The 18,774-nt window shown below is 31.9% G+C and overlaps 1 protein-coding gene across 1 annotated transcript; it reads left to right on the forward strand.

Moving 5' to 3' along the window:
* Positions 1–1,536: 1,536 nt before the first annotated feature.
* LOC109164066 lies at positions 1,537–2,607 on the forward strand. The gene has a single exon (XM_019312822.1). It carries the CDS (start codon positions 1,537–1,539, stop codon positions 2,605–2,607), a length of 1,071 nt encoding a protein of 356 aa, XP_019168367.1.
* The last annotated feature ends 16,167 nt before the right edge of the window (positions 2,608–18,774 follow it).

Below are 18,774 nucleotides of genomic sequence, written 5' to 3' on the forward strand. Positions count from 1 at the left end.
CGGCTATGAATGCGGAGATCCTCAGGTACTATGACTCTATTTTTTGCTCTGGTGCAAGTAATGCCGAGCTCTTTCACCGTGTTCCGGAAAGGGTCACAGACGAGATGAACACTTCTCTGTCTCACCCTTTCACGATTACGGAAGTGAAAGCGGCACTGTTCGGTATGGCCCCGGATAAGGCGCCCGGACCAGATGGCATGTCGCCGGCCTTCTTTCAACACTTTTGGCCAGTGCTGGGACATGACATGTCCATGTTCCTTTTCAAGTGCGTAGAAACCAAAAAAGGCTACACCAATCCGAGTTTCGGACCTGCGCCCTATAGCCCTTTGTAACGTTGCGTACAAAATTTTGGCTAAGATGATTGCTAACCGTTTGAAGGAATGTTTGGATCAAATTGTATCACAATCTCAGAGTGCCTTTGTGACTGATCGGCTCCTGACTGATAACATTATAATAGCCGGAGAGATTGGGCACTTCCTACGCAGGAAAACGGGAGGAAGTGTAGGGTGGGCTGCGCTAAAGCTAGACATGGCTAAAGCGTACGATAAGATGGAATGGCCCTACCTGGAGGGCATGTTGAGGGCTCTCGGTTTTGATAACGATTGGGTTCATCTTTTAATGCTCTGTGTTACCACCGTTAATTATTCCATTTTGGTTAACGGTGTGGTAGTGGGACAAGTCCGTCCTACTCGGGGGATTAGACAAGGCGATCCTTTGTCGCCTTATCTCTTCATCCTATGTGCTGAAGGTCTATCGATCCTCCTGCAACAAGCGGAGGCTCGGGGTGACATTCATGGGGTGAGGGTGGCCCAGGGAGCACCGGCCATCTCTCACCTTTTCTTTGCTGACGATAGCCTACTCTTTTTCAGGGCCAACCAACGAGAAGCGATGAATATTAAACAATGTCTGGATCTTTATAGCTCGGCATCGGGGCAACTTATCAACTTTGACAAGTCCAATGCTGTTTATAGTCACAACACACCGGCTCCAATGGGGGACTTAGTTACGGGAATTGTGGGAGTTCACGAGGCCCCGGATTTGGGTCGTTACTTGGGCTTGCCGTCGGTCCTTGGACGAAATAAAACTGCAGTGTTCAAGTACATTGAAGAAAACATTCGTGCACGTATCGGGCTGTGGCAGCATAGATTCCTATCCCGAGCGGGCAAGGAGGTACTTCTGAAAAGCATAGCACAATCTCTTCCAATTTTTACTATGTCCATTTTTGTGTTGCCTTTGCGTGTGTGTGACACTCTGGAAAAGATGTTTAATCTTTATTGGTGGGGGGGCGGTGGTAATGGGAGTCAGGGGATACATTGGTTGTCCTGGGACCGATTGTGTAAACCGAAAGCGATGGGAGGTTTAGGTTTCAAGAAGCTGCATGATTTTAACGTTGCTTTATTGGCCAAGCAAGGGTGGCGATTGCTAACTCAGCCTAATTCGTTGGTTAGTCGCCTCTTGAAGGCAAAGTATTTCTCTACCGTGGATTTCATGGAGGCTCAGATAGGAGGGAATCCCAGCTTTATATGGTGAAGAATAATGGCCGGGAGGGCTGTTTTAGAACAAGGCATTGCGAGACGAATTGGCGATGGGGCGGATACCAAGATATTGGGGTGGAATTGGCTAGCGGATGTTTCAAACAAACCATTAATTACACCGTGCGTGGAGGAGCTGAGGCATGCAACTGTTAAAGGCTTACTAAATGAGCATGGTCGCTGGGATGGCGACATTTTACGAGATATCTTCCACACTGACGACATTCCCAGGATCCTTGCCACCCCAGTGAACGCTCATCTCAAGGATTGCTGGAGATGGCCCGAAGATTTGCGGGGTAGGTACACTGTGCAGAATGGCTACCGTTTACTCGCTCGCGAGAGATTGCAACCGGCAGTAGAAACTGAATTTCATGCATGGAAGGCTTTATGGACATTACTAACTCCACCCAAAGTGAAAAACTTCCTATGGAGATGTGCTCGTGGAGTGTTGTCGGTACGAGATAATTTACGCTTGAAAAGGGTGTGGATTGGAGAGGGTTGCCCCATCTGTGGTTATGTTACGGAATCAATGGCGCATCTCTTCTGTGAGTGCGACTTCGCGAAGCAATTGTGGGAGAACGAAGATGTACTGCAAGGTAGGGAGCTTCTCGCTTTCATGGATCACATTCTGGGTAGTCAATTGGCCTTAATTTTCTGGACAATATGGCAAGCACGTAACGACGTAGTATGCAATAGTATGACTCCATCTGTATCCAAGTCGCAACATCTAATGAGCCAGCTACGAGATGCATGGAGAGTGGCATACAGCCAATCGAGGAGCACGTTGGATAAGCCCAGGATCCGGGAGCAGTGGACACCACCACCAGCGGGTTCGTTGAAGTGTAATGTAGACACAGCCATATTCGAGGATGGAGCTGGCTTCGGCCTGGTTGTACGCGACCATGTTGGTTGCTTCGTTGCGACAAAGAAAGGACAGCTGGACGGCGAGCGTGATCCATTTGTGGCCGAAGCTCTTGCGGCTAAAGAGGCGCTAACTTGGTTGAAGGAACAAAATCTGAATAACATCATCATAGAATCTGATTGTTTAAATTTCTGTAAAACTTTTAATTCTTAGTCTGTTGATTTTTCTTATGTTGGTCTTATTGTGAAGCAATGTCGGGTGATTGCTAGTGACATAGGGAATGTGTGTGTATCCCATGTCAGGAGATCAGCGAATCGTGTAGCTCACGAATTAGCTCGGGCGACCGGTTCTTTAGCTGGCACGGAGGTGTGGTTTCAAATCCCACCTAGTTGTATTTCCGAATTATTACGTTTTTAATAAAGTGTTTCTGTTTTACTTTCAAAAAAAAAAAAAAAATAGCATTCAAAACTAACATATAGAATCTTTCTTTACCATCAACTTGCCTTTCAGGTTTTTCTTTTTTAAATAAAATTAATCGTTATCCTTCCTTCTACATATAGGGTTGGTTTAAAAACAAGTTATTTTTTTTTTAATTTTTTTTAAATGACTTATTTTTAAGAAGGGCAACACTTGTGTGAGACCGTCTTTCAATCCGTGAGACAGGACAGATCTTTAATTAATGGGTCAAATCTTTGATTAATGGATCAGATCTTTGACCTCATTAATCAAAGATTCAACCCATCTCACGGATTGAGACCCGTGAGACGGTCTCACACAAATTTTTGCGTTTTAAGAAAGCATTTTTTTATAGATTGGTATTTGGCTAAAAAAAAAAAGTTAAAATAAATTTTATTTGATTGAAAGTCAGAAAATTGTATTTCTACTGTCTGGTTCAATTCATTTTATAAAAAAGAACAACAATCTATTACAAAATTATTTGTCAAAGACCTGGTGGTCAAGTGGTATAACTGTAACTTTCCCAAATGAAAAGTCACAAGTTCAAACCCAGTGGGGGTTTGACTCTTCTTCAATAGGTTGAGAAAGACTATACGAACATATATTACATTATTACATAGTCAATAATACTAAAAAAAAATCAATTACAAAGTTATTTCTAATAAAATATTAATTATTTTAATTTATTGTTATTATAATAATAATAATAATAATAATAATAATAATAATAATAATAATAATAATAATAATCATTTATATTAAAATAAGGTATAATTTAAGATATATATAATAGTTATAAAGATTAATAATTATTATAATAAAAATATGTAAATAAATAATTATTAACTTGTAACTTATTATTATAAAAGTAAATACATAATTGATAAAAATAATAACTATGACCAAGAAATTGAAAAAAAAAATTATACATTTTAAAAATTTTTGGGCTATAGGTTAGTCTAACCAAGATTTTTATTGTATGACTCGGCCCAATTTAGCCATATTTAATAAGATATTGATAAATAACAACCCTAGACTAAACAAATTGAAGGGAGAAAAAAAAAAACTCCAATTTTAAAAAAATATATATTGGATTGTGAGCTAGACTAAGATTTTTATTTGTTGGTTTGACCTAACCAACATATTTTTATTGGGTATTGATAAATGTAATAACTCTAAATTAAAAAAATTCTTTTTAAAAATTAAATTTATAATCTTTTGAGCTATGGGCTAAACTAAACCAAACATTTTTATTGTCTTTACTTGACTCATATATTAACTAGACTAGTCATTCCAGCTCAAATAATAACTAGGCAAATGTTGTGCCAACTCGTGCATTTGACACATCTAATAGAGAGATAATTGAGCGTGTGAGAAAGATATACAAAAATATAATGTCTTTGGAGTATTTTCTGTTAACTTCATTTTATTTTGTTAGCAAAAAATTGAAAATTTTTAAAAAAGATCTTAATAAATATTTTTTGTTAGGAATCATTGTATCTTTAATTTAGATTTTGATGATGCAAAATATTGTATTAGGGCTTTAGATATGCCCTATTTCTTTTGTTATTAGTCAAGGCCAAGTTTTCGTTTTCAGTTGAGTATGTTCAATAGACTTAATGTTACTTAATTAGGACTAGCTGTTAACACAATAACTCGGCAAATGATGATGAGGAGTGAATCACCATATTAGTAGCTGTTTATCAACCAAGTCTCAAGGTATTCAGAATTTATCTAAGTCTTTCTTACAACCTAACTGCCTTCAAGACGAATAAGCTTTTGAGTAGTCTTCTTGAAGGGAATACGTGGGATATTTTCCAAAGGCTAATAAGAAAAAGACAAATGCAGTTATGCAAGTTGAAAATTCTTTCACAGTTACTTTGGGATTTGATTTGCACCCCTACACACGAGAATAAGTCTTTATGCCATAAAATTCAAACTCATTCTAAAAGAAAATTGCATATATACTAGTGTAAACTAACTTCCCTTTCCAATGTGGGACAAAAACTTCTTTCAAGTCTTTCTACCTTCATTTCCAACTCAAATGGGTCTAACTACTTTGCGAATCAATTTCTCATTCACCTATTATCTTTTTGAGCGTACAATATATCAATTTCTTCGTCTTACTTTGAAGAACTCTAATCCATTTTGACTTCACCCAAATCGGAACTGGACCCACATATATTTGTACAACAAAATAACATCTTGAAATGTCATTTTTGTTAAAAACTTCCAAGATTAACAACTTTTTTTGAGCTTATGCATCATAATTCTTAATTTGGTTGGGATGTAATCACAAAGAGATTTACATCTAGCGATGAAGTGTGGGAAAACTATTTCAATGTGAGCTTCTTACATTGTTTAACATAAATGTTGCTTAAATTTTATATTTCAAATATCCAAATGTTAGATTTAATATAGTCTAATCATACTGAACAATAATCTACGAGAAACCTAACCTCGTAGTAGCGGAAGCAAAAGTCATTTTGATCTCCAGTCATAGTTAATACTTTGTTGTGTTGCCTCTTAAACGGTAGATCTGCAGAAAACGTTAGCCGTTTTATCCCATACTTGACTCAGAATCCTAGATGGTGTAAGTATTTTCTGAGTAGTATGAGTACCATGTTATGAATGAATATGTCATGTATTCAGGGACGGAGCTACAGTGGGAGCAGTTGCCCCCACTCACCCCACCCCCACCCCATATATAGCCCTTGTAAATATATATGTATATATAGTACATGTTTTAGATATAATTATATGAAAACAGATAAATATAAATAATAGATTTGTTGGATTAGTTGGCGAATGTGTGTTTGATGTTAGGAAAAGTTAGGAGTTCAAATCCCATATTGCTTAACAAAAATTATATGTATATGTATATGTATATGTGAGATGTGTAATTTATAATGTGTTTTCTATTTGAATTATTTTATCAAATTAATTATGTTTCATATTTTGTTATGAACATTTTTATAAAGTTTTGATGTGTTTTATTTTTCGGCTATATCCAACAATATTTATGACTATATTTCTTAAGTGTTTCATTGTTTTTCAAATTATCTCTTTTGTTTTAATGTTTCACCCCCGCTAGAAAAAATTTATAAATCCACCCCTACCTGTATCCCATCAATACTGGCTTTATATAGGCATATTGGTGGAATATAGACTTAAACATAAATGTCCAGTCCAACCAATTACTTAATGGGTCTAGTCCACTTGCACAAAATAATTAAGGCTCATAATATATAATATATATTATATGGGAAAGTCTTACATAACTAACTACTTTGTTTGTTTGTCTTTTTTTTTTTTTTTTTTTTTTTTTTTTTTCTAGTCACATCCTACTCATATAAACATACAAATAGATATTCTTGCTGCCTATGAAGATTAGCATTTTTATTTGTAAGAAAAATATAAATGTATTAATAGAAGTTATGAAATGTTTGTAAGTGTGTGTGTGTGTGTTTTTTTTTTTTTTTTTTTGGAAAAAAATGTTTGTTAGTGTTAAAAGTCTCACATTGAAAAAATAATAGAGAACATATGAGTTTATAAGGTCATGGTTAGACTAACTAATTGATTTGAATAAATCCTTTTATGTGGTTTGGCCAATGTGCATTATAGCCCAATTGAGTAACTTTATTTATCTTAATCTTAAATTATAGCATGGTATCAGAGCCTCTTCAGTCTACTTTGTGTTCACCCGGTTGTCTTCCTGTGGTACTTGTTTGGTCTACTTTGGTGGCATCCAAAGCTTTCTTTCCGGGGGAAGGTTCAATCCAATTTCAAGTGGTCAACCGTATAGATTCAACATGACCCGATTGTCTACTAGAGTGGAAGTGTTAGGAGTCACACATTGAAAAAATAAGAGAGAACATATGATAAGTTTAAGATCATGAGTTAGACTAACTAATTGATTGAATTCAATCTTTTTGTGTGATTTGGCCCATATGCATTATAGCCAATTTGAGTGACCCTGACTTAATAATGACTTTCTAAACATTTTAATTTGAAAAAGTTTTTAAAAGTATAAATGTTTGTTTTATAGACTTTTATAGACTCGTATAAAGTTTATGAAAGTCTAAATAATTCTATTAGAATCTAGAAAGATTCTATAACGAGGCGTTTGGTTGAAGTGAGGGAATTATGAGGGAAAGAAATTTCAATTCTATGGGAGAGGAATAATGTGGGAATAAAGTGATGAGAATTTAAATTCCAATGTTTGGTTTGTTGGATAGAATTACTGGAAATTTCAATTCAAATGTTTAGTATACATGGGAATTGAAATGGATTAAGAAGTATAAAGTCCAAAATAGCCGGCCATACATAATAATAATAATAATAATAATAATAATAATAATAATAATATTATTATTATTATTATTATTATTATTATTATTATTATTATTATTATTATCATATTATTATTATTATTATTATTATTATTATTATTAAATCACAAGTAATTGGACCCATCTACATGTTCAAACACCCAAAAAAAAAAACAAATAATAATAATAACATATTCAAATACCACTCATCTACAGTACCTCTTGAAGTTGACATATTGCAATTAATTTTCAAGCATCCATTGGGGGAGGTTTGATATCAATTTTAGATTTTTAAGATTAAAAAAAAAAAAAAGGTAATTTTATTTGTTTCAAAGTTTTTTTTTTCCTTTTTTGTAAAATCTAGGATTATAATTCCATCAAAATGAGGGAATTGAAATTCCACATAATTGCAATTCCCTCCAACAAAACGAATGAATTTACTTATCTTCAAAATTAGGTGAAATTTTGATGATAATGGAATTGTAATTCCTTCCAACCAAACACTCCATAAAAGTTATTATTACTTTTTATTTTTTGAAAACCAAATAACTTTTATCATTAAAGCAAATGTTGAACACATAATGGAATAGAATTAAGCCAAATTAAAAATTCAGAGTTCAAACGAGCTGCCCTTGCCAAAACATAAAAGTTAGAGTTAATACCCATTTTGGTCCCTCGACTATTAGGTAATGCGCAATTTAGTTCCAAATTATTAAAAGTATCAAATTTAGTCCTCTAAGTTGTAAAATCATACCCAATTTAGTTCTTCGTTACAATTGTCATCCATCCACCGTTATAAAGAGGGGCAAAAACGTCCTTTTATCTAAAGTCGAGGGACCAAAATGGGTATTACCTATTATTATCTAATAGTCAAGGGACCAAAATGGGTATTAACTTGATTATTATTATTATATTTGATATTGGTACAATGTCTCCTGCCACTATATTACTTCCTATTATTTTAAAAACTAAAATGTACCACAAAAAAAAAAAAAAAAGCATGCGAGGTCTTTCTTTCATTTTTTTTTTCCTCCTGAGGCCCACAAAAAATCACTCTCTCTCAGTAGTTCAAAATTCACTATGATCTATCTCTCCTTCTCCTCTATCCTCCAACTCATATTGGACCCCACAAAAAATCATAGATATGGTTGCTGTTAGTTTAGTTTTGTATATCAAGACTAGGGGTGACCGAAATTTTTAAAACTTTAACCGTTAACCAAACCGAACTTTGTATTACTGAATTAACTGAACAGAAGTTCTTTTTTATTAATCGGTCAGTTAAATCCTAAAAATAATACATATAATAATAAATCTAATTGAAATGATACATATAATAATAAATCAATAAGAAAATATACAAAAACAATACCATATCAATATTACAAATTTATAGGAATTTTACATATTAGATTATATATATATTTAAAATTTCGGTTATAGAGTTCGATTTTTGTCAGCACTCTCTCGATTTTTGTGCACATATAAACTAATGATTGCGCATTTTTCTCGTCACAAAAGAAAAAGCAATAATATGGTGGCGGGAGACATTGTCCCAATATCAAGTATAATAATAATAACAACAACAGCAACAACAACAACAACAACAACAATAATAATAATAATAATAATAATAATAATAATAATAATAATAATAATAATAATAATAATAATAATAATAATAAAGTTAATACTCATTTTTGTCCCTCGACTATTAGATAATAATAGTTAATACCCATTTTGGTCCCTCGACTTTAGATAAAAGACGTTTTTGCCCCTCTCTATAACGGTGGATGAATATCAATTGTAATGGAGGATCAAATTGGGTATATTTTACAAGTTAGAGGACTAAATTGGGTGCTTTTAATATTTTGGGATTAAATTGTACATTACCTAATAGTCGAGGGACCAAAATGGGTATTAACTCTAAAAGTAATTTAAAATCCATCACTCTAAAATTTTTGAAAGTCTATAAAAGTATTGAATATGTTGTAAATAATATTAAGTGGACATTATTATAGTGTTTATAACACTTGTAACGGTCGGAGGATTATGACCACACTTATGGTTTCCGTTACAATTGTACATTATATATATGTGCTAATACCTTCTTGTATAGATGGAGTTTTGGATGCAAGGTTAATAAAACTTCCTTGTCTCTTATCTTGTCTCTACTTTTCTTCTACTTTTCTTATTTTGTGCCACTTGCAACTGTATTCACCGGTTACCGGTTAGGAGCTAAATGGCCAACGGGCATAATGTCCCACAACACGTTATCAGCACGCTCAAACTTGGTGAACGGTAATTTTATGTTATTCTAATGCACGTTATACTCGTTTAAAGCATATACTATCATTTTTATGATCAGTGGATATATTTCTTGAATTATATGCTTTTTAGACAATTCGTATGGTATGAATGCATGATATACATTTTTCTTTCCCGTATTAATCATAGTTGTCTAGATACCACAAAAAATGGTATTTATATTATCTCATATGCTTTACGATTTTCTCAAAAATATTTTTTTTTTCGGTATTTCTTTTACATATTGCGTATATGTATATGTTTCGTATTAAAAATTTTTTTTGGGAAAACCTTGGATTGGAGTACAAACAAAATCCATAATATGAGAATGGATTTGCTAGTGATCTTCCTTATCATAGATGGTTTTTAAAGATGATTGTCATCTTGTAGTGATCTTCCTTATATTACCTTTAATATTGAGTTCATATAGCTAGCAATGATGTGCCTTGTGCAACCAAATTGTTTCAATGACTATTCTCACATTGAAAACAAAAAAATTTGACCTTCAATTAAATGCTAAGAAATGTGATTTTGTATCATGGTTTTGGAAAAGGCATTGTTTTGTGGCAATTAGATATTGCATTTGTTTTGATTTGCCATAATAATCTTGATTATGATATGGGAATCATATTTTAGAATTCCTATTGAAATTGCTTATTCAAATTTTATGTGGTAATAATGATGATATTATGATTTTCAGTTACGATACACAAAAAAAATGTTTATATAACATTATTACTATTAAGTAATATTTTTTTTCAATTGAGAATATCATGTATCGTAACCTTATCATCATTATTCTTGGATTTTGATATCCATGTAGGTTGAGAATGAATATTTAGATTTATTCTCATATTCATACTTTTAATTCAAGATTATTATTATGCATATAATCGAATTAAGTGCATAGTATTATTGATTTAAATTATCCAATTTGATTATTTCTAGCATATGATGTAACCACACTCATCAAACCACACTGCCAGTACTTGCTTTGTTTAGTGACAGTGCTATTGTTCCTGGTTAATGTGAATACCACTGCTAATGAATCACTTAGTGTTGGTATTGGGGACTAGGGTCACACCTACTTGCGTGACTAATAATGGTGCACGTCAAGCTGCCAGTTCGGCCATAGCGTCTCGTGACTCTTATGTCACAATTAATACTTTAATAATTTAGAAGGATCGTCTTGATCAAAATTCTAAACATAGCATTGCCCAGAAGGCAACAAGTCATGGCACAAATTAAAAATAACAGTACTAGTGCGGTTTCCCCAATGTAAAATTGGCTTTGTATTGTTTTAAAAGTTAATTGATGGTGCTAATTTGTTATACAAATTATTTCCCATGAGTCTTTGGCATTGAAATAGATCTCAAATCTAAGTATTTAAACGAAATGATAATACCTAATTTTTTTTAATATGGTTTTGCCCAGAAGGTAAACCAAAAGCACTAATTTATCTGTCACTCGTTATCTTGCCCGTCAGTTATGATTGTCACATTGTACTCCAGTAGTAGTACATGACAAAATTATGCTAAGTGTTTGGTCATTGGGCTATTTTTTTAATAAGGTCTGGAAGACCCTGAATGTGGATTGATCTTTAAGGTGACTAATGACTCATGAATGAAGTTTGCAACTTCTATTTCTAATGTTATGCTACTCTCCAAAAGTCAACATTGACTCACATCATGTTGGTTTGCCTGAAGCAAACAAGTTGTGATTTTTTTTAACATAGTAATCACTGCCTAAAAATTCTGACCGGCGCAGTTTGAAAATTAAATTCGTGAAAAATACTTGTTGAACTCCTTTTGGCATAAATTTTTTTTCTGGAGAACCTAGACTCGTGATATTTGATGTCTGTGAAAATATTTTGTTAAAAATATGCTTTGGTTATTCCAGAAAAAATTGTAAAGTTTTGGCAGTGTGCTGCCAATTATTTTTCTGCCTGAAGCAATGTTGTAAAAAATTTCAGAAAAAATACTTCCACACCTTGGATTGACATGAAAATTTTTATGTACGTTCTAGACTTACTGAACTACATATCTGCCAAATTTTGTGTCAAAATGTGCTACCGTTTTCCCCAAGAAAATTCTGCAATCCAGGTCAAAATTCTGAAAATTTTCTGCCGTTTTCAGCTTGTATATCTTGCTATTTTGTGATGTTTTCATGCTAATATGAAACTATGAAATAAAATGAGAACTTGCTTGGAAAAGTTCTATTTTTGACTCCCCGAAATAGGAATGAATGGGCCCGGCAGCGAACATGTGCTCATTATTCTTCGGCGAACGGTACTTCTCTCTTTTTTTCTAATTTATGAATTAAGAAACAATATCTCTTGTCATGTCATGCCTTGTGTGTACCAAACATAATACTCTTTATTTAATGGATGTGCATGACTCAATTGAGAGTTTGGTGTCCAAGACATAAGGGACAATTATATCACATGTTGCATGTGCTTATCTTTAATTGACAACATTTAGCATATAATCTCTTGATTATGTTCACATAAGAGATTTTGTTATTTATCTTGTTGGCAATTTATGATTTGCTATAGGCCATAGCTATTGAAATTCATCACACAACTTATAAGTGAGGCAATATCATGAATTCTCAATATGGTTAGGTTGCACCTATCATTGCTAAACCTTAGCTTGCATGTGATAATAGTTAAAGGCTATGACTTGTTTACAATGCTAGTTTCTGCTATAGAAACTCTTTGACATGAGATTTGGGCATATGATATTTAAATTTATAGCCCTCATTATTTTGTATATTTATTTGCCCAGAAGGTAGATTAAGGATTTTAATTCTCTAAGTCATCCCCATTCTTTTAGGATGAACCTTTTAGGATGAATCGTGACAATGAATTCTTGACCAAAAATGGTCAACCTATCCCATCAATCCCCGAAGGATTGCTTGACGTTACTATGAGTCAAGTTTTTTTTACTAAGTCTAACATACTGCAGATCACAAATCAATCCTTCAAGGATTGCTATACCCCCTTTTTCACCTAGTACGTGGTTTCAAAAGTAACATTTCCCTATCTGCGTTATTTTATTTGCGCAGTCTATTTTATATCACCACCACAACGTACCTCTAAAAGGGCTATCAAAGAAACCTCCGTCTATTGATTAAATACCGAAAGCCCATGATAGAGGATCAATACATATAATTGGGTACGTTGACTGCATTCCTAATGAAGATTGTTTCTCGGCATTAGGGGGAGATAATATACTACTCCGTAGCTTTTTGGAATGCCAAGAAATTTCATAAGAATAAAAACATCTTCACTATTTAAATCCATGTACTAGTTAGATTGAACTGGAAGTTCAAAAGATAATCTATTTGCGATTTTAGCAAATAATCTGCCAAAAACATACCTATTGATCATAATGATCATAAAAGAAGTGACTAGGTCCTATATCCTTGGACCAAACATATCTATCGATACTCCTTGACACCAGAAGTGTAGGAGATCTATCGGTGAAAGAAATATGGATCGTAATACTAGATCTAGTAAAGAAACATTGTCACTCTTGAAATAGCTTGAATAATTATGTCCTGCAGACGTTCGTCCAGATGACGAAAAACCCTGGTAAGACTTATAGGTGCACCAAACAAATGTAATACTAGGGACGCGGAACGACCAGATCAAAATATCTTTGGGAAATGTTTAGAATTTGGTTGTTTTAGAAATTGCCATTACTTTTACAGATATGGGAGTTTTACAAAAAGGTTATAGTTGTCGACAACACAATTGCCATCACAAATTGCTCGTTATATGATAATCTGGATCCAGAGTTAAGCACCAGAAGTGCCATGACTATTTAATATATAAAGGAGCAATTAAGGCATAGCTCGACTCGCTAAAATGAATAAATTCTCTTTATAACAATACACCATTTGAGTGTTAACCCTGAAGGTTACAAATGGGTGTGTGCATGAAAGAGAAATAAGAATAATGAGGTGATAAAGCGAGTTTGTAGCCTATGGGTTCACGCAGAGACCCTTAATTGATTTTAATCAAATATACTCTCCCACGGTAAATGGCATTAAGTTCCGCTACATAATACAATTGACAGAATAATAAATTTAGATATGCAGTTAAATTTATCTTGAGAAATCCCTGATGGATTCATAATTCTCATTTTTAAGTATTATTATGTGTCATTATCTACTCTTTAAAGGGTTGCGAATGGAGTTAATATCCTCATTGAAGGAATAATATGTACCATTGTGTGCTCGATAAAGGGTTGATAATGAACTTATTTATTATTTATTATCTCAGTCAAGATTGATGGTGTAAACATCAATGAAATATATAAAGAGCTTGATAGTGTCAGTTCATGTTTAAAGACTGAGACTTTTGAAATAAAAAGCTTGTGAAAGATATAAGTATTATCTCGACTTGAAGATCGAGTTTTTCTTTGAAGTTTTTTTTATATATACACCAGTCAGCCTACATCTAAAAATGTTTTTTCACATGTCTATATGCATATAAGTGTCATGTTTTATCAAACTAAAGGTTGCCTAATAATCTCCTGAAGCAGATAAGGAACCTTGTTGGACTCGAAGTCCCTTACTTCATTATCGTTGGAGCACCATTATAGAACCAGAAGTTCCATAATCGCAACATATTTGCGATGAAATTACTAGCAAAATCTAGTGCTCCCCCTACAAATGAAGTACTTGAATAATGATTAACATATCCTCCGGTATCTTCGAGATACAAAGACATGACATTTATGTAAGAAACCATGATACGGTTTTAATAGGCTACTTGGGTACTGGCTGTTTTGTTTGATCCCCGCAATGCCAAGTCCAAACTGGTTATACAATGAATTTCCCTAAATGTTCAAAATGAGGACAATAACACTTGTGTTGCACAAATGTTATATTAGCTCTAGAAGAGCCATAAGATTATTGTACACTACTCTAAGTGACAATCTAGAAGAGTTGTCCAATCCATCTCTTCAAAATTTGAAATATATGTAGAACTTGAAGATTGTTATCTTCAGGGGGAGACTGGAAGTACATTTACTCGAATCAATCCGGAAGATTGAACATTGAACGTAAAATCCTGAAGATTAAGTCATAAAAGACTAACAATTGCGCACTATTTGCAACGAATAAATACATAAATATCATGTACTCTTTTCCTCACTAGTTTTCTCCCATTGGGTTTTCTAGTGTGGTTTTTAACGAGGCATGAGTATGATATAGTAATGACAATGAGGAAAAGTTGCAAAATAATTGCTTAAATAGACAAACCCAAAAATCCTGAAGATTATGCGGTTTGCGCCCTGAAGGCTTATGGTTGTACTCTTTTTCCCTTAACTAAGTTTTTCCCACAGGGTTTTCTTAAGTTAAGGTTTTTAATGAGGCGACCAAATACAATATATGTTTTTACATATATCATGTACTCTTTTCTTCAACTAGGTTTTTCCCATGTGGTTTTCCTAGTGAAGTTTTTAATGAGGCATGAATATATATTTTTTTATTGTACTCTTTTCTTGTCTAGGTTTTTCCCACCGGGTTTTTCTAGCAAGGTTTTAACGAGGCAAGGTCGTGGCCAAATAATGTCCAAGGGGGAGTGTTGTAAATAATATTAAGTGGACATTATTATAGTGTTTATAACACTTGTAACGGTCGGAGGATTATGACCACACTTATGGTTTCCGTTACAATTGTACATTATATATATGTGCTAATACCTTCTTGTATAGATGGAGTTTTGGATGCAAGATTAATAAAACTTCCTTGTCTCTTATCTTGTCTCTACTTTTCTTCTACTTTTCTTATTTTGTGCCACTTGCAACTGTATTCACCGGTTACCGGTTAGGAACTAAATGGCCAACGGGCATAATCTCCCACAACAGAATACACCCCTTAAATATGCACATCTAATTAGTAATTAACCTATGACTTGATTAATGAGAACTTGAGATGGTTAATTCTCTAGTGTATCATATCCCAAAAGATCGAAATAATATACTGGAATAAGGTATAAAAAAATTAAAAATAAATCGCATCTAAAGAAAGGGATAGACATTTGGCATGATATATGTATAGAATAATAGAAAGGAAATGCAAAGCCAAAAGAATTTCCTAGCTGAAAAAAGTGAAAATAGCCAACCTAGTACGTGTCGAAGTTGTGCAAATGCATTGCTAAAAGCTAAACAAACAATTTTATTTTATTTTTATTTTTAAGAATTAATTTCATTTTTGGTTCTAGATTTATAGGTGATAGTTCACTTTTAGTCTTTTTTTTTTTTTTTTTTTTTTTTTTATCAAAACATTCCCTTTTGGTCATAGTATTATTGTGACATGACCAATTTTGGTCATCTATCAACAAAACCATTGAAATTTTGTTAAATAGAAAGACATTTTGATCTTTTTAATACAAAGTGCATTGACCTGTTATATTTTTTATGTTTATTTTTTTGAAAAAAAATCATAATTGAAGATCGAAATGCCCTTGTATTTAATAAAATTTCAACAATTTTTTTGACAGATGACCAAAATTGGTCATGTCATAATAATACTAGGATCAAAATGGAATGTTCTGATAAAAAGGATTAAAAGTGGACTGTCACCTATAAATCTAGGACCAAAAATGAAATTAACTCTATTTAATCAACGATTTGGTCCCTCAATTATTAGCGAACTGTCAATGTAGTCCCTCAATTGCTTATTCGTCGATTTGGTCCCCGAAAATAATTATTTTTAGTCGATTTAGTCCCTCCGATCGTCGATTTGGTCCCCGAAAACAATTATTTTTAGTCGATTTAGTCCCTCCGGCCGTCGACGGAAGACGGCCTGAGGGACTAAATCCACTAACAATAATTGTTTTTGGGGACCAAATCGATGAATAAGCAATTGAGAGACTACATTGACAGTTCGCTAATAATTAAGAGACCAAATCTTTCATTAACTCATTTTTAAATACTGTTAAAAAAGAAAACTAATAAATTAATAAATTATACAAACTAACTCAATTAGTCATATTCACATAATTAGTTACAACTAAAAAGGCTTAACGTCTTTGAAATAATTGTTATTAAACTTATATAGGGTGATATCGATATATGACCAAATTCTAATATCATCTAACTCTCATAAAAATTAACCTTTATATAAGCATAGTTCATATAAAATTACACAACTCTACTCCCTTTATATCAAATTTTGATTCTTATACTTTTTAAAGTACGGAATTGCCAAATACTTTTCCTTAAATTAAGAAATAAAATTATTTATTTATATCTTAAAATGATCACCCTAGCACATTTCGATATCATATTTAATAACACTTTACCAAGTGGTTTGTGGTCCACTGGTATCCGGTTGCTCTTTTATGTGGGATGCTTAGAGTTTGAGCCTCACTGTAGCCGTAGATTGTATATATGAGTATCTCCTTCTTTTGTAATAAAAATATTTAATAACACTTTTTTCGAATAAGTTTGCCCATGCATATGCATTGCTATACAACAAACTTTGAACATTTCATTCTAACCATTCTCCATATCGTATTTAATCTGTCAAGTATACTATTTAAAAATTAAATATTTTTTTGTTAAATCAAATTTTAATTATTATACTTTTAATGTTATTTGTAAATATATAAATTTTATTTAGTAATACTAAATTCGTTTTTATAAAAATAAATTATAAATAATTTTAGTGAATGTTCTTTTAACAAATTAGATACATAAAACAAGACATGTAAAGTTTAATATTATCTACGTTTACTAATATGACATTAACTAATGTTACTAATGATGTAGATGCACTCGTATCGAAGTTTAAGCACATTTTATATGAAGTTCAACATAATGTACATTCAATAATTGAGAAATGTATTTAAAGTCCAAATTATAATGTAGATTTGTGCAGTTATTTTATCAGTTTTTAATTTAATTACTCGAGAATTATTAGTATATATGTAATGTAATATTGTAATATCACATAAATATTTGTCTCTTTCGTTTATCTAATAACACTTTATTTTTATATTTATTAGGATTTTGTTTGAGTGTAGTTCAGGTTGTGGTTTATAAGTAAATTAAAAAATTATTTGAATGGGTTTTATTAGAATAAACTAGTAATTCACCCGCACGATGCACGGAAAAAAAATTATGCTATTATAAATATAAATAAAAAATAAAAAAACTAAAATATTAAATTATTTAATATAATAATATTTTTGAGCTTCCATTGGTCAAGTATTTATTATTTTTATAGAATACAAAATTACAATTAAAATTAAAATTATAATTATAATTATAATTATAATTTTGTATGGTTAATATAATCTCTAATTATGTGCATATTCAAATAAATTTATAGAGATAATTTACATAATTACATTGATTTATTCTTAATTGTATTTCATCTATATTATAATTTTCACAATACAAATAATAACTAAGATAATTACATTTGAAAAGCAAATTTCAAATTTTGTATGTGTAAATTTAAACTCTAATTGAACACATTTTTTATATGATTATATAATACTATAGCTATTTTATTTTTCAAAAGTATATTTTTTATATGATTATATAATATATAGCTATTTTATTTTTTAAATGTTGTGCTTTTTTTTTATAATAAAGAATGTAGTGGCATTAATTATAACATTAATTATTTCCCAAATCATATAGCTTTATTATATAAAGGATAATAGATTGTTCAATTCGTAAATACATAATCATTTCTCACGTGGAATGAAAGGTGCTGAATAGTCTTGAAAGGAAAGGGTATAAATAATAAATAAATAAAATAAAGGCTATTGACTTTGGATCGGAGTTTGAAGTAAACTACTTGAAAACAAATTAAAGGAATGTTTGAGAATAGCCACATTCTTGGCATATTTCATACCACTGGGTGACTTTTAAGAAAATTATCGGAACATAGCATTCACCACTAACATAGAATCTTCCTTTACCATCAACTTACCTTTCAGGTTAATTTAAAAAAAAAAAAAAAATAGTTTACCATTTCCAAAAAACGGCATTGAGGAGAAGGCAATGACATTGCCTTCTTCTTAATCTCAAATTTTTTAAAGGAAAAGAAGGCAATAACATTGTGTTCTTTTCCCTCCCAATCTCTGGTTTCTTTTAATTTTTTTGTTAAATATTATATTTTTATTAAATATTAAATAATATCTAAAAAAGTATTTTTATTTTTAATTAGTTATTAGTGGTGCGGTAAAATGTATGATAGTAATAACATATTTTTTAAGATTCTTTTATTAAGTATTTATTTATTTATTTCGTTATTTGTA

This window comes from Ipomoea nil, unplaced genomic scaffold, assembly GCF_001879475.1.
Source record: "Ipomoea nil cultivar Tokyo-kokei standard unplaced genomic scaffold, Asagao_1.1 scaffold3056, whole genome shotgun sequence".
Taxonomy (NCBI): Eukaryota; Viridiplantae; Streptophyta; class Magnoliopsida; order Solanales; family Convolvulaceae; genus Ipomoea; species Ipomoea nil.